Source organism: Odontesthes bonariensis, chromosome 16, assembly GCF_027942865.1.
Source record: "Odontesthes bonariensis isolate fOdoBon6 chromosome 16, fOdoBon6.hap1, whole genome shotgun sequence".
Lineage (NCBI taxonomy): Eukaryota > Metazoa > Chordata > Actinopteri > Atheriniformes > Atherinopsidae > Odontesthes > Odontesthes bonariensis.
Window position 1 is genome coordinate 37944119 of NC_134521.1, and position 25467 is coordinate 37969585.

At 43.5% G+C, this 25467-nt stretch overlaps 1 protein-coding gene across 2 annotated transcripts in view; it reads left to right on the plus strand.

Annotated features, from left to right (window-relative positions):
* hlcs (holocarboxylase synthetase (biotin-(proprionyl-CoA-carboxylase (ATP-hydrolysing)) ligase)) overlaps positions 1-25467 on the plus strand; it is a 65287-nt gene that overhangs the window by 21202 nt on the left and 18618 nt on the right. For both annotated transcript variants that reach the window (XM_075487051.1, XM_075487052.1), the window contains 2 exons: positions 11037-11216; positions 15433-15713. In XM_075487051.1, the coding sequence (XP_075343166.1) occupies positions 11037-11216; positions 15433-15713 (461 nt within the window). The remainder of the gene's footprint in view (positions 1-11036; positions 11217-15432; positions 15714-25467) is intronic.

Consider the following 25467-nt stretch of genomic DNA (forward strand, 5'->3'; position numbering starts at 1 on the left):
ATATCTTTTTAATATCTTTGGAATGTTCAGGATGCTTGGCGCTGATGGTTATTGTTGGTGTTACATCCATTGTTTCACCTAGTTAGTTCCCTTCTTTCGACTTTTTATTTACTTATTTATTTTTTCCTAATTTTATTTTATTATTATTATTATTTTTCCCTTTTTTTTTTTTTTTTTTTCCGTTTAACAACTCTTGAAAGTCAATTTAAATTAAACTAACTCTAATCAATGCTAATTTAATGCTCAGCTAAATTTAGCTTAGATGCTGCTAATTATGCTAATTGTTGGCTTGGATATTGTCGATGTTAATGTTAGCCTATGTTCGCTTTGAAAGCTAATGCTCTAGGTTGGTTTCAAAATTAATCCAATGTTAATTCAATGTTAGGCTAATTTAGCTTGTTGCTATTTTGATTTCTAGTTTGGAGTTAGGTTACTATTAGCTTATTGCTATCAATGCTAACTATTGCTAATCAATGCTACGTATTGCTAATCAATACTAGGTTCCTTGTTAATCAATGCTAATTATGCTAATCAATGCTAATTATTGCTAATCAATGTTAATTTATTGCTCATCGAAGCCTCTGTTAATGATTACTCTGTTTGAAGTGACTCAGGCTAAAGGCGTTGCCCCAACTTTTGCTCTGCCCAGATGCTTCCGGTCAGATCCATACACAATGTCTCTCCACCAATCCAGATGATACAATGCACGTCACAGCTACGTAAATTCTGACCAATGACATGAAAATTTTGACCAATAAAATATGAACACACCTCTAAGCCTGCCTCCCAGGCTCTTATTAACTCCTCCCTATCTGTAATCTTATGAACAAGACATAACAATTGAAACACACCCTAACTCAAAATGGCGTTTGTCACACTTTTGTAACAAATTAAGAAAGAGAAAGAAATTCAATTTGTCCAGCCGTGGACAGGGAAAAATACAAACCAAACAATACAGAAATAACAATTGCACTATTCTTCAACTCAAAATGGCGTTTGTCACACTTCTGTAACAATTTAAGAAAGAGAAAGAAATACACTTTAACACGCTGTGGACAGGGAGAAATACAGACCAAAAGATACAGAAACGATGCATAAGCGAAAAACTTTCTTCATCAGGAATGTCAAAAATCACGTCGAATGGCGTGACAAACAATGGCTTAGCGGCAGAAACTCTCCTCTAAGTTTGCGAAACCCTCATTTACTCGACTGATAACAACTCTGCAATTAGCACATTACCTAAAGAAAACTAATAATTATTACAGTTCAACCATAAAGTGCCCCTGGAAAACAAAAAGGAAAGAAAATGTGATTACACACGAACATTTGTGAGTGGTCCAGCATAAGAATGTCAAGGACAAACGGCGTGCATCCGCACAAGCAGCGTGCACGCGCAGCACCTCGCTCTCCCCCCTGAAACCCAAACACCTTCAACAAGCCTGTTGAACACAGAACTTAGAAACCTAAAACAAATCACAGCGGTCTTCAATAATTCAATAATAATAGGATGTACTCAACAAAAATTCACAATATTAAAGAAATCATCCTTATTTCAACAAACTATCAATGCGGCAATTATAACAATGAAGCAAATCTGAGTGGCTCTGCACTCACTTAATCTTTTATTTAGCCTAAGATTATATATGTAAGACGTGTTAACTCTATGTGCGAATGTGTATGGAACTTCGACTATATTCACCAAAACTACGTGTGTGTTCTTAATCCTAAATACTCAAAATGACTAAAAATACTCAAAAGTCAAGGGATGAGATGAGTTGGAACCTTGATTTCCCACACAGAATAACTTTTTTCTTCTTTTTTAGATTCACATAAAACAGCAGGATTTCACACGTGGTGACACACACATTGACAGACAAAGACCGGTCACACACACACCCCAAGTCAGTCGGTCAGAGTTTTGTGTCAGTCACCGTTCAAATCTTCACAGTTTTAAATTCTCAATTTCTTTCATTTAGACTTTTAATTTTTCAGGAGACGTTGGTGTTGGCAATATATGAAATACAAAATGTGTTTTCTCTACAAGCCTTGTGATATGGTCTCTGACCAAAGCAACAGACGCTGACGTGTAGCTACTTTATCAGCCTCCCTGTGACCTCTTTATGATATCTCCCGTGGCCAATTCATGAACGAATTTGAGTTTTCTTCTCAAAATGTCTTTATACTGAGGTCTCGGATAACTTCAAAGAGTTCTAAGCAGATATAAAATGATATAAACATATATTTGAAATGTACCCTTATAGAACTGGAATTTACTTTTCGGAGTTTTCTTGAACTGCCTTTTGATTCCACCTTCAAACTTTTTCTGTTCGCAAGTCAATCAATTACCAGCATTCGTCTACTCCTTGACTAGTGAAAATGATTTTCACATATATTAATGACTAATGTGCGCCTTAGTCCAACGGTAGCCCGAACCCCCAATGCATTAAAGGTCGGCCGTTGGCTCTATGACATCACTATGAACGGGTGATTTGCCACCCTGCCCGCTCTAAAAGCGTATCCACCATTCCAGTTAAAACTCATCGATTTATTTCCTGCCAGGGCAATAGCGACTAGTCCTTCTTTAATCACCACAAAAATACAACAACACAATAGCCCGACCAGCTGCTCACAGCTGTCTGCTTCACAAAACACATCTCACGTAAGCTGCTGTTTACCCAATTTTTATCTCAATTCAAACATTCGGCTCCTCTTGGCCCAAAATTTTCCACATAATCTCAGCAGCCCCCCCTGCGCAGAGGTAAACAATGAAATGCTTACCGAATGCAGAATCCGTACTCTCTCCTGTGTTCTTTTAATTTGGGGAAACCGGAAAGAGCCGTCAGCTGTACACCACCAACAGAAATCCGCTGTTTAATGGTTAGGAAAAAATCCCACCTGCCGGCTTTCACAGCTGATGTCGGTTGTCGGGGCACAGAGGACACGCTCCGCCGGGCTCCAGATGTAGAAATCTCACAAATTCGGGGTCACCATTATGTTGTGGAGAAAAGGACTCGAATACGCGTCGGTCAGCCTTTGATTGGGGAAGTTTATTTGAACAAGCCGTCACAGCAAATGTGCATACAGGATGTTCGAGAATCTCCACCGACCTCATTTTGTGACCTGGCTTTATACTGGTCCTGGATCATAACAAGCGTACGTGGCCAGGCCCCAATCTTCTTTGGAGGCGCCTAGCTTTCGCCATTATCATAAACAAGCTCATTCTAACCTTCAACAATATTCATATGAACCGAACAACAAAGCACACGATGTAATTAGGCCATGTCATGACATTTCTCTCCCACACAGGCTGAAGAACTCTGAGTGTAACCCTGATGAGCCACATTTGGGAGCAGGCTTCAGGCTAGTTTTTGGGACAAACGAGGTCAGGTGTTCAGTGGACCTTAGGGAGCGAGAAGAAACACATGGATGAAGCATGTCAGACCGGTAGGGGGGGGCGAAACCATCCAGATGTTTATGTGCCAGATGGAAAACTTTAAAATCAGTTCCATAGCGTTCTGGACAAGCTAAATGTGTGAAAGGGCAGCTTCCACAGGCTTCCAAGATTAAGATTAAGATCTGATTTATTGGTTATGCATACATACACACGAAATTTGTCCTCTGCTTTTAACCCAACCTGTTGACACACACACGCACATGCACAGGGTCACACACTCAGAGACAGATGCCAACCTGGAGCGGTGGGCAGCCATTCAGTGCCCGGGGAGCATGGGGGGTATGGTGCCTTGCTCAGCCGTGACAAGGAGGTGGACTGACATCCCTCCACCAATCTTTTTTGAGTGGCGAGAGTGGGAATTGAACCGCCAACCTTCCGGTTATTGGACGACCGACTCTAACCACTGAGTTATAACCCTATAACCCTGGGTTATAGGGTTAATAGACCCTATAGGGTTAACCCTCACCCTATAACCCTGAGCCTAACCCATGTGACCAGAGCTTCACACTCAGTCGTACTGTTGGAGGTTAAATCATTTGATAGATCATCATATGTAATTAGAGCTGTAACAAAATCCGGGTTATCCGGTTTTCAACCCGGATAAATACGTCACCCGGGCAGACCGGATGGTGGCATGCATTTGATCCGCCTTAAAAAAAATAAAAAAAATAAAAAATGATCCGCCCAAGTCGAGCCAGACGGCATTTCATTATGTCAACAAATGGCAGTTACAGCGCTCTTGCACCTTAGTCGTGAGAGAAATTATGAAACCGGAATATATATCCCTCTTTAGTTGCCTACTAGGCTACAGTCATTCTCTAGCATGGTGTTCAGTCACGAACACACAGTCACACACTGAGTGAAACGAAACCTAACTCCCGCCCCGTTTGTCACGAGCCGGTTGTGAGCCATGCCCCCTACTGATCCGTCCTGACTTGCAATCCGTCCGTTACTTACAGTGAGGGACGAATCCCCGCTGACTCGTACCACCTGGTTTCGTTTCATTTGACCAACTCGGCAGCAGCAGCGAGTGGTCTGGGTGACTCACGGCCCGACAGCAAATCGAAACTTAAAAAGCTCCGAGTTGGCATGGATTCGCTACTTGCCCGTCTGACCGCTGAGTCACCCAGAGCCAGCGATTCAGCGGTCAGACGGGCAAGTAGCGAATCCATGCCAACTCGGAGCTTTTTAAGTTTCGATTCTGTCTCGAGCGCCCAGTCGGCAGCAAGGATTGTCGTCAACCCATCTGACTGCTGAAGCCTCTGTACCTCGCTACAGGCTCAGTTAGCGTGGCTTCATGCATCTTGTACAGTCGTTGAAAAATAATCATTTAGTGATATAGGGAGGGCAAGATCATTCCATGTTGTTTACTTGTAGGTCTAAACTCAGCATTGCCTCACCTAATGCTACCACATTTGTCGCTGTGTAAATGCACACACTAGCTGTTGTGTCTGGCTTTCAGATAAAATGGCATTGAATTATTACTTGACAAAAATAAATGAATGAACTTGTAGCTGTAGGCTGCTCTTTGATTTATCAAAATGAATTGATAAATGGGACAAAAAAAAGGCGAGGCGCATAGCCACTAAACGGCAGAAAGGTTTTTGTTTTGTTTTTTTTTAATAAGTGACTCAAGTGATTCAAGTGATCCGTATAACTCGAATCCCCTCCTCGAAATGATCCAATCAGCCCGGATTGCCCAAAAGATTCGAGTTAAGCATCTCTATATGTAATGAGCATTGACCTCTGAGTTGTGGTATAAACACTCTTCAGGAGCTGTGTCTCCATCTTGTGTTGCTGCTGCTGTGCTAGCTGTGCTAGCCTCCATGTATTCGCCTCTCCAGGTGAGTGGTCAGGCCCGTCGTGGACTTAAGATTTGATGGTGTGGGACAGTTTTTTTTTATTGATTTATTTACTTTATTAACAACACATTCATGTTTTACTCACCATGTGAGGTCTGTTCTACAAGCTCAGTCAGCCAGCTTCTACTTGTAGATTTGGTCTTTGACCAGTTTATGGTGCATTTAGCCTAATTCGGGGGTCCGAGGATCAATGGGCCTCATGCAAGAACATTTTCGTATTTTTATTCTAAATTTCTCTCAATTTTTTCGTAAGAAGGTCTCGTACGAACACGCCACGTCAGATTCAACAAGCGCTCTTAACTTCGGAAAAAGTGTGTAAACGACCTGCGTAAATGATGAATCACACCTGTGCGTATCTAAGGTCACGTGCACGAGGATAGTAGATTTGCATACTCCACGCCCAAAATTATACCATATAAGGCTGTGCTTCCTCTCTCCTGTGCCAGGAAGTGTTGAGTCATGAGAATGGCATCAAGGCGCAAAAAGAAGAACTTTACGGGCTCTGAGACTGAAGTTCTGCTTTCAGAGATCCAAAAAGGAAAATCTGTCATTTTTAGCAGTGTCAGCAGTGGAATTACGGGACCTGCTAAAGCCAAGAAATGGGAAGTTATTACGAGTGCTGTTAATACCATGTCACCGAAATAAAAAAATAAATGGTTTGATCTGAAAATGGCTTAAAAAAAAACGTCTCGCCCTGGGCAGGCGATCGATGACTGCAACTAAAGCCGTGCAATCAGTTGTTGCCTCACCATGATGGCACTTTGATGGGGTGGTCCATGAGGGGGGTCTTCTGGCACCGCGCCTTCTGGTCTGCTTGGGCTGGTTCAGGTGGAGACCCTCGTTCATGGCAATATTGCGCCATGAACGAGGTATGGAGACACACCCACCTGGCCTTCAGCTCAGTGCGCTCCACGACAGCACGGGTGCTTTGATGCGTATATGTGTCTCGTGCTCCAATTATGATTGGCAGTCCAGCCACGGCATGAAAGTTCCTCTTAATCTGCACTTGTTGGACAGCGGTGTATGGGAATTTGATGTACCACAGGTGATAAACTGATGAGAGCTTTGATGACCAAGGGGAGCGCACGACTCACAGAGGACTGGGACACCCCCGATCTGTCTCCAGTCTCCCTCTGAAAGGTTCCAGTGGCCAAAAATCTAAGGGTGGTGAGGACCTGGACGTGTGGTGGAATTGGGTTTGATCGGCGTGTTTTTCTCTGGAGTCGTGGCTCTAGCAAGCTGCATATAAGTAAGTAAGTAAAATTTATTTATATAGCACTTTTCGCAGAAAAGGATTCACAAAGTGCTTCACAGTGAGATCAGAATAAAAAACAAGGGAAAAAACAAAACAAAAAAAAAACAAAAAAAAAAAAAACACTGAACACACAGCTACACATACACATCAAAACACAACATCAAACATAAAACAAAATGTCATAAAAAACCTTCACCTTAACTAAAAGTCTGTCTAAACAGCAAGGTCTTCAGCTGCTTTTTAAAAGGCTCCACAGAGTTTAAAGTGCGCAAAGAAAGTGGCAGTGCGTTCCACAGTCTCGGGGCCACTGATTGAAAGGCTCGATCCCCTCTGGTTTTAAAGTGCGTGTGCGGAATGACCAGCAGGCATTTGTCAGAGGATCTTAAAGAACGTGCAGGATTATAAAGTGTCAGCAGCTCAGAAATATAGGCAGGGGCCTGATTATTCAGAGCTCTAAAAGTGAGCACTAGAATTTTAAAATGAATCCTGACACGGACTGGGAGCCAGTGTAGTTCAGCTAAAACCGGTGTGATGTGCGCTCTTTTCTTAGTGTGGGTTAAAAGCCTAGCAGCAGAGTTTTGAACAGCCTGGAGACGATGAAGATCCTTCTGGCTCAGGCAAGTAAAAAGACTATTACAGTAGTCTAGGTGGGATGAAATAAAAGCATGGATGATCATCTCCAGTTCCACCTTTGACACTAAGGTTCTCAGCTTTGAGATGTTCCTCAGCTGGAAAAAGCAGCTCCTGATCAATGTTTTTGTGTGTTGTTGAAATGACATGGCTGAATCAAAGGCAACACCTAAATTCCGGAGACTCGACTGGATGGATGAGCCAAGGCTTCCCATGTGGCGGCTAATAAGTGGGATCCGGTTTTCTGGAGCAATGATTAGAGTCTCTGTCTTGTCCGAGTTTAGCTGGAGAAAGTTTTCACTTAACCACTGTTTGATGCTCGTCAAGCAGCTGGTTAAGGAGGACAGTTTGTGTAGCTCAGAGTTCTTGAAGGAACAGCACAGCTGGATATCATCCGCATAAAGATGGTAGGAGACACTTTGGAACTGGCTAATTAACTGTCCCAGAGGAAGAATATACAATAAAAACAGAATCGGCCCCAAAACCGAGCCCTGTGGTACCCCACATGTCAGGTCTGCTGTTTCGGAGAAGAACTCATTTGCAAACACATTAAAAGTTATTTCGGTAAGGTAAGAATCAAACCATTTTAAAACCAAACCAGATAATCCTAACTCTTTGAGTCTGTTTCTCATAATGCCATGATCAACAGTATCGAAAGCAGACGAAAGGTCCAATAAAACCAAAACACTGTTTTCACCAGAGTCGGCTGCCATCATGATGTCACTGGAAACTCGAATAAGGGCAGTTTCCGTGGAATGGTTACTGCGAAAACCGGACTGAAATTTATCCAGGACGTTTTTTCCCTTAAGGAACACTGCAAGTTCCTCTGACACTATTTTTTCTAAGAGTTTGGACAGAAAAGGAAGCTTAGAAATTGGCCTATAGTTTTTAGGATGCGATGGGTCCAGATTTGGCTTTTTAAGTACAGGTTCGACAACTGCATGTTTAAAAAAGGTTGGAACCACACCAGTTGAAAGAGAAAGATTCATCAGATATACGACAGAGGGGCTGATCGAATTGAAGGCTGTTAAAAGCAGCTTAGTAGGAATGATGTCGGTAGGAGCTGAGGAGGGTTTCATTTTTTGCAGCAGAGCAGTGATATCCTGGAGGGTCACTGGGTTAAAAGAGGACCAAGTACAGGGTGAGGGTATTACCTCAACAGAGTTTAAAGAAGACTGTGGTGAAATGTTCACCCTGATGTCTCTGATTTTATTTACAAAGAACATGAGAAATTCGTTGCTGTCTGTTTTACAGTACACAGGGATTTGGGGGACAGCAGGCGAGACAAGAGAGTTAATTATGTCAAATAAGACTCTGGGATTTTTCTTATTTGATGATATTATTTGGGTGAAGTACTGGGTCCTAGCATTCCTCAGCATATCATTAAAAGAGGCTCTAAGTTCCCTTAGGTGAAGTCTGTGGACTTCTAATTGTGTCGACTTCCAGAGACGTTCTGCTTTCCGACAGATTGTCCTAAAGGAGCGGATGGAGTCATTTATCCAGGGGTGAGGCAGATTTACTGTTACACAGCTGGATTTCATCACTGAAACTTTATCTAAAATAGCCAAACAGTGACTATTAAAAGTCTGGATAAAATCATCAGGATGATTTATTCCCATCAGTAGGCCTAAGAGTGGCTCAAACAAAGCAGAGAAATCATCCGTAACCTCCTGGTTTAAAATCCTCCTTCGGGCTTTTCTTTTAAAAGGAGGAGGGTTTACAGCAAAGTTTACATTAAAAAGCACACAGCTATGATCACTGACATGAAAGTCCTCCACCTGCACATCCCCAACATCTAGGCCAAGTGAGAAAACAAGGTCCAGAGTATGGCCCTTTGTATGTGTTGGTCCAGTGACATGTTGGGTGAAGTTAAAAGAGTCAGTGATGGATAAAAAGTCAGTAGCTGTGTTACAAGAGACATTATCAACATGAATATTAAAATCTCCAATGATTAGGACCCTCTCCAGCTTAATAATGGAAGATAATAAGTCTGTAAAATCATTTAGGAAGGTACTCACTGCGCCAGGAGGACGGTAAATTAAGACACAATAGAATGTGTTAAAAGTCCCAACTCTGATAATCTGAGACTCAAAGGAAGAGAAAGGCTCAGAATTTACCAGTCTGCACAGTTTGCTGTCGCGATGCACAACAGCGAGTCCTCCACCACGGCGTTCCGTGCGAGGCGTCCCGATCACAGAGCAGCCGGGAGGACAGAGCTCCTTTAAATGAAAATACTCCTTGTCCCTCTGCCACGTTTCAACAAGGAACAAAAAATCCATGTTCTCACTCAAAAAGAGATCATTAAGAGTCAGGGATTTGTTGGAGATGGAACGAGCATTCAGTAATGCCATCCGGGTCGGAACTGACAGATCAGCTGTGGCCGGAGCTGACTGCAGAGGGACTGACAGCAGGCACCTGTTGCGATGACAGGAAATCAAGCGATGCTGGGCAGTCCTTCTCTGGTCGGGCAGAACGGTCCGGCGAAACCCCAAAGACAGGTCCATAATCCCATCCACGAGCGACCGGGGCAGAGAAACGTGTGTGACGGGTGAATAAATCCATGACTGGGAGAACAGTGGAGCGTCCGAGGCGTTGTCCTGGAGGGAGATCGGTCGCAACCAGCGAGCATGTTCATGGCGACTGGACCCCGGACCATCAGTCCGAAGAGCTCGCCTCCTCGATACCTGTACGCCACCTCGGCAACCCCTTCTCCTGGATTTCTTCCCTGGCTTACCGGGACGCCAGTTTGCGAAGAGAAGCCGGTACTCAGGTGAGGAGGAAGAACACACAAACGGTGGCGGAAAAGTTTGTCGGTAGCCCTCCCGGGAATCAAAGGGTCTTTCCATGGACGTTTTAATCCGGAACAAGGACCATCGGTCATAAACCATTGCAGCAGAGATACATCCATTTAGAGGTGAGGTTATGACGACAAACATGACAGATAAAAACAGCGAAAAACGGGCAGGAGCAACAGTGGCCAAGCCAAACAGAGGCGCCATGTCCTCCACCCCTCAGATATCTCGATCTACTGTGAAGTGAAGTCTTATATGTACTTGAACGCAGTTTTTCTAGAGAAGATAATTGTTTTGTATATGGGATTATCGTCCATCGACTCTTTTGGGCTTTCACATGCGCGAGCCTACAACCAGCCGGTGAGTTACATGCTGTTTATAAAGTTGTTTTGTAACGTCCCCATGCCAGTAATGTGAGAACCATGCATATGGTTTTGATGGTAAGGCTTGTGACTTTATTGTCGGATGGTTTATAAAGTGGTGTGACGTTTCTGCTGTGTGCAAGTTGTTGTTTTACGTGGAAGGGTTAGCATTTGCCCCTTAGCCACCACGTATTAGCCTCGCATGACACGCTGTGCGAACAGCGCGATCTCCACACAGGGAGCGCAGATTTGCACCTGTCTGTGTCCTACTATCAGTATTTGACAACCTCTAGCAATAGAAACGCGCTTCAAATGCCCCGGAGTTCCCCTTTAATTTAAAGCCCTGGGTATAATGTATATATATTTATGTTTTCGTCAAAGTAATTAAATACAATCCATTAGTCAAGCAAACTTGATTGGAATAACAGCAGACTATTTTACGAAACTCCTACGACAGGTCTGGATCACTCGTAAATTCTGTTCGTACCTGAAAGAAAACGTAAAATACGAAAAGATTGGTGAATGCGCAAATTCTCTTAAATCACTCGTACGGACGATTTAAGAACAAATCTGTGCGTACGAACGGTTCTTGCATGAGGCCCAATGTTTTTACCTGTCAGCATAAGTGAATAAATCTATGATGGGATGTATTTCTGAATCTATGCATGGATGTATCTGCAGGTCCACTTTGACATTGCACCTGGCTCCCAGAGTTTGGACTCAGAATGTTTTGATGAACTGATGGTCAGCAGTGCACTGCGATATGAAATCCTGACGGAGATCCTCAACTCTCTGGGTCTCAGTTGTGAACCAAACCAGACTGAGGTCCCAACCCCAGTCCACCTCCTGGCCACCTCTCAGGTAAAACCCACTGTGCAGAAGTGCCTTACCAGACTAAGACAAGCTGTCAGACATCATTAAGCCTGAAACTACTTGCATGATCTCTGATAATCATGTGATACAGTTTATTACAGTTTATATCCTGTGACATGCGCAGACATGGTGTTTATCAGTATAACACGCTACATAATCCATGAAAACATCCGTTCTTAAGTGTCTCAGTTAGACTTTTCTTATTTGTTCAGCTAAGAGTTTAACACCTGTTGTGTGAGAGTATTGTGCCATATTAATCCAATAAATTATGTTAAGTTGAAAAGGGGCTGGGGTGTGCATTCAAATCTGTTATGTTTGACAGTAGCTGCTTAAAACATTTCAGAAGACTGAGAATCAGGTTGTACTAAGTTGTGCTGTTTGTGTTTACACCTTTTCACTGGTTTTCTGTTTGCCCCAGTCAGAAATACTGATTCTATGAGGCAGTGGATAAGGTATTTGAGTCCACACCACCCCTAGCACCCTAACTCTGTAATGTTATTAACAGCCCTACTACAGTACATTAGCATTGAATTAGCCAATCCTGCCATTTAGTTTTGTACCTGACAGCTAACTAGCTAACTGTTCTGCTCTCATCAAGGAGATATGTCCTCCCTGGATGTCAGAATTTACTTGTGCTTCTTACTTTAGCTGACAAGTAACACTGAAGATAAGAAAGAATTTAATTTGGTGAAGAGTAGCAGAGTAACACTGGCTGATAGTTTGGGACCCCCCCCCCCCCCTTATTTTGACCTAGCAGTTTCACAAACTTATGCCAGAGACAGGTGGGATTAGGTGGATATACTGCTCCTCTCTCATCGCTGTCAGGTGACATTAAGTGGCATAGTTCAATAAGAAGTTTAAAGATCATGAAAAAGTTTTCAGGTTCTCTTGTGTGCGTTTCCTTTGAAGATGCAGATTTACAGCTCTCAGACCACCTTAAACAAACTGCATCGAGCTGACAGAGCTTTGAGAAGAGAAGATCACAGAAGCCCTACTGTGATGCAAAACTTTCCCATTATTAGTACTGCTGCAGCCTATTAGACTGCTGTGTGCATTGACCATGTAACTCCCAGTTGGGTCACCGTGAGGTCTGGAGCACCATCCATCCTGTGGATGGGTTAGGGTTAGGGTTAGGCAGCTCTGACTGGGAATGCCTCTACTCCCTGTGTTCACAGCCATCAGACTTCTTGATTTAGTGTATTTTAAGTTTGTTCAGTACCACGGTTCTTATCGTAGAGTCAGAGAGATGTTATACTGCAAACAAAAATAACTATTTCCTCCATAAAAAAGTGGTTATTAAACCCTGTGTGAAAATAAAACAAAAAAAACTAAACGGAACTCCTCAACCTAACAAACACAGAAATTGGCCACAAATTGGCAAGATAAACTATATACACACAGTTGTGTTGTACAAGTACAAGTCTGGAGACTCAGAGTGGACATGGAAAGCTCCAGCCAAGAGCTGTCAACTGGACCACTTGGTCTTTTTAAACAGCGGGGCATGCACCAGGAGCCAACCAGCATCTGAGGGTCACAGGGCCAAATCTATGGGGACAGCCAGTCACAAGGAGACCTGAAGATAGACATTCAAACAAAAAAAGATGTGATCAGGGCTGTAACAACGGCCTCTTCGGTTTTTACAGGCATTGAAAGATTGAATATGTGCCGTTTACATGGTTAACTTTAAATGTTCTTGTGTTTCAAATACATGGGCCAGACGTGGCCATCAAACAGGCCCCCCTGGCCTGTCAGGCACCAGGCCAAAATGTGAAAGAATCAACAGCAAAACTACATTTTTAACTCACAACATATTGGAGGCATGCGTGTTAACTCATAGTGGGAAGTATCAGATACAGAGAGCAACATTTCTGTGGACTGTGTGAAGCTGGTTTCGGACAACTTCTTGACTAATCTTCAGAAAAAGCGGTGAAATATCTATTTTTTGTGGTTTTGTTATCTAATTTGAACCAAGTTTTGGAGAGCTATCTGGCTTTGGTCTGATCATTTTCCATCATAAATTACAGCTCATGGCTCTCCAGTGTAGTCACTGACCGGTATCTGTTTCCAAAAAACATCCCGGGTAAGTGCGTATACCACCTGCCGGAGGGGGGCTTTGTGGATTGGGTGACAGTCAGGGGGCCTTGGCGGTCCGCTCTCCTGCTGCTGAAATTGGTTTATGGGATATGGAACGTCACTTCACTGCTGAGGAAGGAGACAAAGAGATACTGGCTCACCTCGACACGCAGCAGAGTCTGGACTTCATCTCCACCCTGGAGTTGCCCTGGGTGACCGGAGACGGGCAGGGGTTGGCTTACTTTGTAGCACCTGTTAGGGTTGGGATTAGGGGTCTGACTGTTGATGGGGCTGATTTGCCTAATGACAGTTTGGAGTACCCAGCCTTCTTGGAGTCTCTGGGTTGGGTAAGCACATTGAGTTGCCTGTAGTATGAAATGCGCTATATAAATAAAAATGCCTTGCCTTGCCTTTTGCCTTGCCTTGCCTTGCCTTGCCTTGCCTTGCCTTGCCTTGCCTTGCCTTGCCTTGCCTTGCCTTGCGAAAAGTGCGCCCCCTGGGAACTGCCTTGCCTTGCGAAAAGTGCGCCCCCTGGGAACTGCCTTGCCTTGCGAAAAGTGCGCCCCCTGGGAACTGCCTTGCCTTGCGAAAAGTGCGCCCCCTGGGAACTGCCTTGCCTTGCGAAAAGTGCGCCCCCTGGGAACTGCCTTGCCTTGCGAAAAGTGCGCCCCCTGGGAACTGCCTTGCCTTGCGAAAAGTGCGCCCCCTGGGAACTGCCTTGCCTTGCGAAAAGTGCGCCCCCTGGGAACTGCCTTGCCTTCTGAAAAGTGCGCCCCCTGGGAACTGCCTTGCCTTCTGAAAAGTGCGCCCCCTGGGAACTTCATTCAGGGCTCATGTGGGCAACAACAGTGAAACCTGGAGGGATGTATTTGGGAGAAACATGCCTACCCAGTCTGAAGCAGGGTGGTGTACTATTGTTGGAATCTATGCTTCTCAGGGTTTGCCCATAAGGGTGTCCATAAGTGCACCTGATACCAGGGCACCCTAGGTCACAGATTGATGATTGATTTTGGGTTAGGGGTTAGACCTGCATCCATATGTCTTGGACACTCATGTGAAAAGAGGAGTTGAGCTGATCACCACCTGGTGGCAGAAGATGGGAGTTGAATATCTCATCCCACCCTGGAGAGGTCTCTTCTTAGACTGTTGTTCTCCTGATCCACACCCAGATTACTGGAAGAAAGTGGATGGATGGATAAATTGATAAAACGTTGTGCATTTCCTCTTGAATTTAAAGCCCCTTTCAGACACTCAGTCATTCACACATTAGTCACTTTTGCTAATGTTCGTCATTCTTCATTCAGTCTGTGAAAGTGACAAAAGGGGCCAGGGTTTTTACACAATATTTACTATTTGTGAGGAATTATACTGTATATCAAGTGAGGTACAATCTAGTCCTCAGTGGTTATGTTTTACTTCATGTGATTAAATCCTCCAAACAGCCGATCAGAAGCCAAATGAACCCTCCTCCATCTTTCTGTTATTGTGACTGCAGCCGTTTACACCTGTGCTGTGTTGAATGTGAGATCATTACTAAGTCTGACCCAGTCAGACTGATGTCACCAAGTCTAATAGCACCCGGAGAATCGGTCACATTTTCATCTTAAGCTGACAGAAAGGGTTTCCCGTGGTCAGTCGATTTAATCCTCATGTTGGTGTACATTGGCAAGACCCTAAATCCCAGTTCACTCATAGGCAGAAGAGCTCTGCCACCAGTTGAGTTTATGTGATTAGGTGCATGGAAAAACTTCTTCTGAAACCCTTTGCTGAAGGCTGAAATGTGTCACATTGACTGGTTGAACAATATCTAAATGTTAAAAGGACCTCGACAAAGCAACAAAAACATATTAACATAGACCCTCGGTACTGGTGTGTTGCTGATGAAAATTAAATTCATAAGAAACACTAAGCCATGTCTGTTAGGGCAATGGTGAAACTTCCTCTGCTGTTCATGAAAGTAAGAGCTGAGATCCTATTGGACATTTTTTATTGTTTTGCTTGGTCATCCTCTGACAGGGTTTGATGAGCAGTATAGGTCATCTGAGATGAGTTTTCAGTCAGAAAGACTTACTCAGTATATTTGTACAAAGCATAATTCCACATGTCTCTTGTTGGTCTCTGTTCCAACTAGGAAGCCAAGTCCAGCTTCTTGAAGTGGCTACAGGCACGAGCAGATCAAAATGCTGATCTTACATTCCCCAAGGCGTCCTTCAGGCTTGTGTCTTCCTCTGAACTCCATTCTGGTGCTCTGCTGCCTGAGGGCCACCTGGCCCTGACCACAGACTCCACCGAGTCTGAAGACCGGCCACAGTTCAGTATAGAGACCTACTGCAATAACCTGAAGACCCAACACCTGGGACACACCCTGCTGTATTCAGAGGTCGTCACTTCTACCATGGACCTGCTGGAAGGGTAACTAAAGTTTCTGAGTCTGGTTAATGTTTTATACATAAGGGAAGTAATTATATGGAAAATATCTATGAAGTTTAGTAACCAAGAAGATAAGCAAAGCTTTGGGTTGGATTGGTAGAGTTTGCACAGTACAAAAAGCTTTTTAGTCACACGTTAAGTACCATGCTCCATCGGGGGAAATGTTTGCATACTTGCCAGTGCACTATGCCTGTTTCCAGAGGATTCCACAAAGGGCCACACTGGGTAACTCGGGCTGGAACAAACCCATCATCTGCACTGCTCTGTTTCTCCAACACTTTCTTCCATGCACCATGTTAGAATATTTAAATGTTACTGATCGCTCTCCAGATATTTTCATAAACATATTTGTCCCGGTGCAGTGGCAGAGATGCATCGAAATGATTTGGATAATTGCGGACTTTCTCTACAAAACTTTCTGCCTCTCTTCCTGCTTAGCGACCCTATGACCCCACAACCAATTAAATTTGGCCTTACACTGCCCCTACTGGTCACCTACATATTGCAGCTTGCAAACATGTTGTGTTTTGAGGATGTTGTGTTTTGAGGATGTGCAGCCATGATAATCACATCTATCCTTCAATAAAACAAGTATAGTTCTGGCCTTACACAATGCCATTTGCCACCCAAAAACACCTTTTCAGCAACGGAGCTCAGAAGAGCAAGCACATTTGTGCCCAACAATGTGTTGAGTGCAGCGGATTTTTTTCCTTGGTCGCACTGGTGCCCCTACGTAACATTAAATGGGTCTGTTATATTTTATCCCCACTTTTTTTTACCCAACAGTCACAGACATAGGCGTTGATTACGGGGGGGACGGTGGGGACATGTCCCCACCACTATTTATGATTTGAATTTTGTCCCCACGACTTTTAAAAATGTGCTCTGATGCGACCGAAAAAAAATCCCCACATACTCAACCGAAATCGTCGAGTGTAAATCATGCGATAGGCGCGCACGAACATGTGAAAACCCCAATTTGGTATTTAGTCGTTTGATTTGCCGACTGTGAGCCACTGTAGAAACGTGAAGTTGTAAAATGACAGCGGAGTCGGTGCATTCCAATGACGTCACACCAGAGGTCCATTTCACGAAGCAGGTTTAGTGAAAACTCTGAGTTGATTAGCCCTGAAATGAGGGAAACTTTTACTCAAGAAACCTTGAGTTTCTCTCTGTCTCCGCCCTCTTTCAGCCACACACGGCATTTGATTTCCTCATTCATTCAGTCAGCAGAGCGAGTTCTTCTACTTCTATAAGTCCTTTAGGCACAGCAGGAGACGACTGTTTCCACCAACATGCACTTTTGACAACGATCCCGTGGATGAAGGAGCAGCATTACTGCACAGAGAAATAAATATTCCTCAGGAGATGGTTATCAGACCGCGCATAGATTTTTGCATTTCCAGATAATTATCTTTTTGAGCGGCACCATCAGAATTTTTTTGGGACAATAGAAAAAAAGACAAATAAATATTTGTATGAATAGGCTTAAAAAAGGCCTATTATATTTTATAAAGACACTCGTGTCTCGGGGGTGGACTCCCTCCAGGGATTCCCTCAGCCACTGGCCTTCCGTTAGAGGTGGCGGTGCTGGGCACCACCCGTTTTACGGGCATCTGCCTTTCTGTTGGCTCAGTAGAAGTCTGTGTTAGTTTAAATAAGCTTAATTATTTAACAGAACATGATATAGATGAGAAGACATAGTTTATGTGTGTGAAAACAGCATTATGTTGGGAATAAAATAACTGCACAGTCAAATAGCCACTTAATATTTAAACATAGCACATTGAGTTGCCTGTAGTATGAAATGCGCTATATAAATAGATGCCTTGCCTTGCATTGCCTATTTACTTTACAGTGTAAAACATGATCAGAATGAGGTACCTCCATGCCGAGGTCTCACCTGTTTGAACAATGTTTTTATATTTAATCTTAAACTGATGCAGAGTGCGCTTCTCCCCCGCGGGATTGCACCTAAATGAAATAAATGAATGGGTTACCATTCAAGCAGTTTCCCTGTAATATAATTGTGATTGCAAAGGACTACATTTAAACTTACACTTTTGCTGCTGCAGCGGTGTTGCACTTATTTCTAAAAACGTGTTGAAACTAGCCGTATGAGCGCATTAAGATTTCCAATTCGAGGTTGGTGAAAAACGTAGCCCCTCCTCTTCCCCGTTGCCATGGTGACTCGTCGAATCGGGGCTTGCTTTGATGCTGGCTTTTTAAAGTTGTGGCGCACGCGCTAAACTCAAGGTCCTACTCAGAGTTGACTAAACTCACTCAAATCAGCGTTTCTGGAACCGAAAACTAAGGGTTTTCTATCTCAGAGTAGAGCAACTCAGAGTTCAGGATTAGACTCAGAGTATGTTGAACCTGCTTTGTGAAACGGACCCCGGGTAAACCGCTTTCCCGGCGAAACTCATTTAGCGCTACTTCTACACAAACAAAAATGCAGCGTTTCTTCGCAACTTCGCTGGTGGTTCTTCCAAGGATAACTTTAGAGGATATACAGGATCGTGGAGTCACACTCACCAACACCACAGTCCAGGCTGAGGAAAGGGTACAAGTTCTTTGTGGAGACTAGTATATACACAGTTATCAAGGTAAATTGTCTAACGTTTTATTTTTATCAGTAGGCTACTCAATAGCCTTGCACATTCATGTTTTGTAATGATAAGCAAACCATATACGATCCATAGAAATCATCTGAAATATTGTCTGTGTGTGAAATGTGTGTAAAATATTTGTTATGTGTAATATTATGAATATAATTTGCCATGGTGGCTATGAAGTCTCCGTGTGCAGCGTTAGCATTTTAGTATTAGGTTATCCAAGGAAAGGTTAAGCTAGTTATTTGCTTGTTTTTTTTAGCAACTCCTGAAAATATCATTCTGTATATGCTCAGTGTCAAATGTAGTTGATGGAAAGGTGGTAGTGAGAGGCTCAATGAGGAGGAATGAGGAGCCCCACACACTACAGGTTTCTGCTTAGTTATAGGGCCCGTTGGCCGAAGTCTGTGTTTGTTTTGATAGTCTGTCCGGACTAACAACTGCAGTTGCAGTTGCACTTTTCCCCTTTTTCTGTTGTTCAGATCATTTTCACTGTTCTTTCTTACAAACAGTACAGTAGCGTAATTAATTAACAGTAATTAATTCATGAATAAATACATAATTTCAGATCATAATGATATGGAAACATGAAATTAAAGGATATCATTTATAAACTCTGTATGTGTTCATCAAAAAAAGGGCAGCTTATTAAACATGACGCTGGAATAGATCTAGAATGCGTTACTTTTTAATGTGCTGGATGGTGGGTGGTCCGTGGGGGGCATAGAATGCATTACGTTTTTTGTCCCCACCACTTCTAAAACCAAACTGACGCCCTTGGTCACAGAAGAAGAATATCAAGGTCAGAGAAGGCAAGTCTCCACCTCCGACTGGCTTTGAGATTCTTTTAGACTGATGTGTGTACTTTTGAAACTGCGACCTGTAGGCTGTTTTCCAAGAGTGAGACATGCTTGTCATTGGTAACTAAAGCTAAAGCGAAGTATTGATAATTTTTATTCATTAAAGAGGGCATATTATGTAAAATCTGTTCTTAGGAGGACATATTAGGATGTCTGAAGTCACCAGCAGGTGGAAAACTTCCACTGGTATTTTTTTTTAAGTTCCCCTTGGTCTGAAAGTTCCTCATTTTACAAGTCGTTCCGATTTTCATTTCTAAAGTACGTCACTCCTTAAGTTGACTCCGCCTCCTCTGCTAAGCCCCGCCCACTCACATCCACCCTGCTGGATGGATGAAGCCTTACCTGACTCCCGCCCTCTGGTATTCGCATACCATCTGGGACGAGCCCACAACCGACATGATTTCAAATGGGGCTATTTTTTCTAAAACTCGTGCATGTGATTGGATGAAGAATCTGTCCGTCATCTTGACTGACACGCCACTTCAGCCACTCCCAATGACTCAACCCGTGACGTAGCTCAGAGCTTACCTGACTCCCGCCCTCTGGAGCATGAATGGGCGTCCATAACGCGGCCATAACGCCGCCCATTCATCCAAAGTCCCACCCAGCGATTAATGATTGGCTCTCATTATTTTCTAATCGGACGAAACACATATGACTCCCAGGCTCCTCAGATGGTTGTGTTAGGAAAGGGAACGCTCCCGTGTGTAGTTGGTGAACGCAGCCAGATGACTTGAGTCAGGTTAGATGAAGCCAGCTTCTGGTGGAAATGTTCTGCTGTCAGCTGCACTGAGGAGCATGCATCTTCCATCCAGCAGCAGCCTCAGAGGATATCAGAGCCCAGTGGATAAACTCTATCTGAGGCTAATGTTCCAGCAGAGTTAGCTAAAGACTGTGGATAAACTCTATCTGAGGCTAATGTTCCAGCAGAGTTAGCTAAAGACTGTGGATAAACTCTGAGGCTAATGTTCCAGCAGAGTTAGCTAAAGACTGTGGATAAACTCTGAGGCTAATGTTCCAGCAGAGTTAGCTAAAGACTGTGGATAAACTCTGAGGCTAATGTTCCAGCAGAGTTAGCTACAGACTGTGGATGAACTCTGAGGCTAATGTTCCAGCAGAGTTAGCTAAAGACTGTGGATAAATTCTATCTGAGGCTAATGTTCCAGCAGAGTTAGCTAAAGACTGTGGATAAACTCTGAGGCTAATGTTCCAGCAGAGTTAGCTAAAGACTGTGGATAAACTCTGAGGCTAATGTTCCAGCAGAGTTAGCTAAAGACTGTGGATAAACTCTGAGGCTAATGTTCCAGCACAGTTAGCTAAAGACTGTGGATAAACTCTGAGGCTAATGTTCCAGCAGAGTTAGCTACAGACTGTGGATGAACTCTGAGGCTAATGTTCCAGCAGAGTTAGCTAAAGACTGTGGATAAATTCTATCTGAGGCTAATGTTCCAGCAGAGTTAGCTAAAGACTGTGGATAAACTCTATCTGAGGCTAATGCTCCAGCAGAGTTAGCTAAAGACTGTGGATAAACTCTGAGGCTAATGCTCCAGCAGAGTTAGCTACAGACTGTGGATGTGCAGCAGCCACTTTTCATCCCACTGTTTGAACAACTTGGTCCAGTTCAACGCTGGACTGAAGAAACTGAGCCACAAAGAGGGATCTGTTCCAACTCTCAGAGCCTGAACTTCAGAGCAGGGAAATGGAAGCATCTGAGAAATAACTCCTCCTGGTTTATTTATTGAGTTATTTTCTCCTTTAGCAGCAGCTAACGCGAACAGCTTAGCTAATGAAGGTGACGTACACCAGCTTCTAAGGAGTTATTGCTGTTCCTTTCTTAAAGATGAACATCATTGTTCCCACATTACTTTGTTAGCTGAAGCTTTCTAGCTGAACGGTTCCGTTCTGTAACTCATCAACCTGCAGCTGTGTGGATAAGGTGTGTTCCCAACACAAGACCGGTCCTCTCCTCACTCTCGCTGTGCTAACGTTACATCATCGGCATGTTTCTGATAAAGATGGAGGTCTCCCAGTACAACGGTTTAATGAGGTTAATATATCCAAAGTGTTTAAACGCAGTAATTAACGGTACACATGCATTACTACGAGTTACGCTGTGTGCATCTCCGGCTTGGTCCATCACAGTTAATTACTATTAATTTCTGCTGCTGACCTCACCAGAAGGGTGGGGTGTGGGCGGGGTTGAGCACTTGCTCTAAAGAGATTCTTCATATTAGAGGTGTTGAAACAGGGGTCAGGGAAGGGCCACGGTGCTTTAGCCAAAAGGTATTTTGACCGAAGAATTTAGCTAAATTTTACATCAGAAAATTCAAATCTTTAAAATGGGCATAATATGTCACCCTTAAGAAAAATACTGTACTGCCTAAACAACATGTGGCTCGAGCAGTGTTAAGTGTTACCTGCTACTCCCTACATAACCCCCCCTAAAATCACTTATCAGTGATTTAATAAAGAAATAACCCAACCTAAAAACCTAACCTACCACCACCCATAATGACAGGAAAGTTTTAAGCCTGATCTTAAAGGTAGAGATGGTGTCTGCTTCCTGAAGGCTCTGCCTCTCAAACTGGCAGCTGGTTCCACAGAGAGGGGCCTGATAACTGAAGGCTCTGCCTCCCAAACTGGCAGCTGGTTCCACAGAGAGGGGCCTGATAACTGAAGGCTCTGCCTCCCAAACTGGCAGCTGGTTCCACAGAGAGGGGCCTGATAACTGAAGGCTCTGCCTCCCAAACTGGCAGCTGGTTCCACAGAGAGGGGCCTGATAACTGAAGGCTCTGCCTCCCAAACTGGCAGCTGGTTCCACAGAGAGGGGCCTGATAACTGAAGGCTCTGCCTCCCAAACTGGCAGCTGGTTCCACAGAGAGGGGCCTGATAACTGAAGGCTCTGCCTCCCAAACTGGCAGCTGGTTCCACAGAGAGGGGCCTGATAACTGAAGGCTCTGCCTCCCATTCTACTTTTAGAAACTCTGGGAACCTCAAGTAAACCTGCAGTTTGGGAACAAAGTGCTCTGTTAGGAAAATATCTTACAATGAGATCTTTAAGATATGATGGAGCTCGGTCATTAAGAGCTTTATATGTTAGGAGAAGAATCTTAAATTCTATTCTGAATTTAACAGGGAGCCAATGAAGAGAAGCTAAAACTGGAGAAATATGATCTCTGCTGTTAGATCTCATCAGAACTCTGGCTGCAGCATTTTGGATCAGCTGAAGACAATTTCAGAGAATATGTGGGACAGCCCAATAATAAAGAATTACACCTTATTAAAGTCTTTTCTCTCTGGTGGTTTCATAGCCGACCTACAGCACATTTGGTCATTATTATTAACCTGTTTTGTCTTTATTCATCCGGTCCTTGCCACCATCCCTAAATCGGACTCCTCCAGCTGAGACTTATTGATATGAGCCCGTCTCCTCCTCCACAGTATTTGCCTGTGAGATTGTGTATGTGCTCTCATAAAGTACTGAGGGGGGGCTGGGGGGTAACAAGGCTGGAACTAATTTCTTGCCAAAGTGACCTCAGTGCAGCAGAGGGAAGTTGCTCCTCATAGACTTCTTTGTATGTATCCACACATGTGAGTAAAATGGCTGCTGAACGGGTCAATCAGGCAGCAGGTGGCAGCAATTAAAACTGTCATAAAGTTTGACAAATGGACTGTGGAGGAACACTGAGCTGATTGGGACAGACATAGTTGTCATTAAGTATACAGAAAGTGAAGCGGGGTGAATGAGCTCAATGAAGCCAAACCTGTGGCTGCAGCCTGATGTTTAAACTTCCAGATGTCCCTCTGGAGCTGCCTTAATTAATGTTATTATTAAGGAATGTCTGCTTTATGTCTTCAAGCATTCATGATACTGGATATTTTCAGACCAAATCCACCTTTTTGATAGAATTTCCAGTTTCAAACGGATGTATAGAAATGACAGCTAAAAGAAAAATGTACTGAAAGGAGCTAAAATGTACAAAGAAGCAAACATTTAGGTGAGAATTATGCAGACCACGTGCACAAAGTCTGCAGTCCTTCCATAACTTCTGAAACTCCTGCACAGCCAATACAATTCAAAGAGGTTCTGTTTAAGTGTGCTGTTGCATTCTGATTTTTAGCACCGTCACTGGTCACTGCCTGTAATGTGCATGTGGATGTAGCCCATAACAAGCAAGCTAAAGAGCTCACTGCTGTCCTTGAAATGTTTGGTCTAACTCAGCATGTGACTGAGCCCACCCACAACAGAGGGCTGAGTACACTCTAGATGTGCTCATTTCAAGGGGTGTTGTTATTTCAAACGTGGATGTCGTCGATGTTGCTTTATCTGATCATTTCTGTGTTTTCTTCGACCTGTCTGTTATACCCAAACCAGCAGCTGGGTCTGCAGTAGAGCCCTGCGTCGCGGGACCCAACGCAAAGCAGTGCGGCGTGGGACACATTTTGAAAGCTCATTGCGGGCGCGGGCAGGAGGGGGAGTGCCCAGTGCGGGAGCGGTGATAAGCTGCAGTCCCGCTAACTAAAAACGTGTTTAATATAAAAGCTATAAATTATTAATTTATGTCTATCACATAGGCTATACAGTAGGAACAACAGTACAACAGTACAACAGTACAAATGCTGGGTTAGCCAAATGTTTTGTATGGCTGAACAATACATATACAAAATTTCCACTTGGAATTACGTGCTGTCTGTCTTCCCTTCCTCGTATTACTACTACTACTATTACTATTATTATTAGGCTATTATTATTATTATTATTATTAGAGAAACTGGTGAATGCATAAGACAAGACTTTGATCTCCTACTGCTGAAAAAAACTAAGAAATAAAGCCTAACTAAAAGAACTTCAAAAGCACGATCCATCTCTCCTTTTATTCAGGAGATGCGCATTGCACAACGACGAGGGACAGGGCATGGTTAACCTACTTAAATAATAATTGGATTACATGTTACATTTTCAACATTCTGGGTTTAGAAAAGGTAGGGTAATTAATAACACATATTGTTTTCATTCAACTTGTTTGCATTTAAATCAATGTAACGTGAGCTGTAGGCTTAGATATTTATGCTCAAATCCACTCAAAGTAGGGGGTGGGGCTCCATCACGCTGTGTTTAAAATCATATTAACTAAAAATATATACTTTTACTTCCAAGAATGGAAATATGAGGAGTTGCATATAACATATGTACAATGTATTATTCTTAATATTCACAGTAGATTTTGGTAGGTATGTTGGGTAGGCTTATTGCTGTAAAGCCTATGTCTGTTTGTTTCTTTCCTCAAGCCAATGACAAGAACTTCCGTGAGAAGTAACGCGAACGTCTGAATCATGCGGGAATTGCGGGCGGGAACGGGACTAAAAATCCTATCTTTTTGCGGGAGCGGGAGTGCACAATGCGGGAGTGGGCGGGCCTCTAGTCTGCAGTTGTTCAGGGAAGACTCATAAATGACAGAACAGGGACACAGTTTATGGAAATGATTAGGTTTGAGAACACCCCGTGTTCTGATGTTGATGATCTGTTGAACTCTTACACATCAAGTCTCTTAAATGTTTTGGATACCATTGCTCCTGTCAAGGTTAGAATGGTTCAAAGTAGGCAAAGGGCGCCATGGAGGAAAGAAGAGTCGGTCAGGGCACAGAAAAGGGAGTGCCGGAGAGCAGTCAAAGCTCCAGGTTCATTATGAGACTTACAAAGAAAAGCTATGTGTGTTCAACCAGACTTTGCGTAGAACAAGGGAGAGTTATTTTTCTGAAATCATCAAAAACTGCAGTAACAACTCTCGTTTCCTGTTTGCTACAGTAAACAGATTAACAAACCCTCCAGTTTCACTGCCTTTAGAACTCATTTCTACATCCAAGTGTAATGAGTTTGCAATATTCTTTAATGACAAAGTTCAAGGCATTAAAAATGCAATAATTTCCACAACACAAATAACTACTCTGCAGCCAGCTGGACACCTGGAGCTGACACATTTCACACCTGTTACTGACAAAACAGTCGAAGAGACCATCTGCAGTCTGAGTTCATCAACGTGCTGCCTTGATGAGTTGCCCACTAGATTCCTAAAGTCTGTGCTGAGCAGTTTGTTACCACAACTCGCTCATCTAGTCAACATCTCACTCCAGACTGGAACATTTCCAAAGGCCTTAAAAACCGCTGTCATTAAGCCCCTTCTTAAGAAGAGCAGTCTGATGCCACAGTGCTGAACAACTACCGGCCCATATCAAACCTGCCATTCTTAGGCAAAGTCCTAGAAA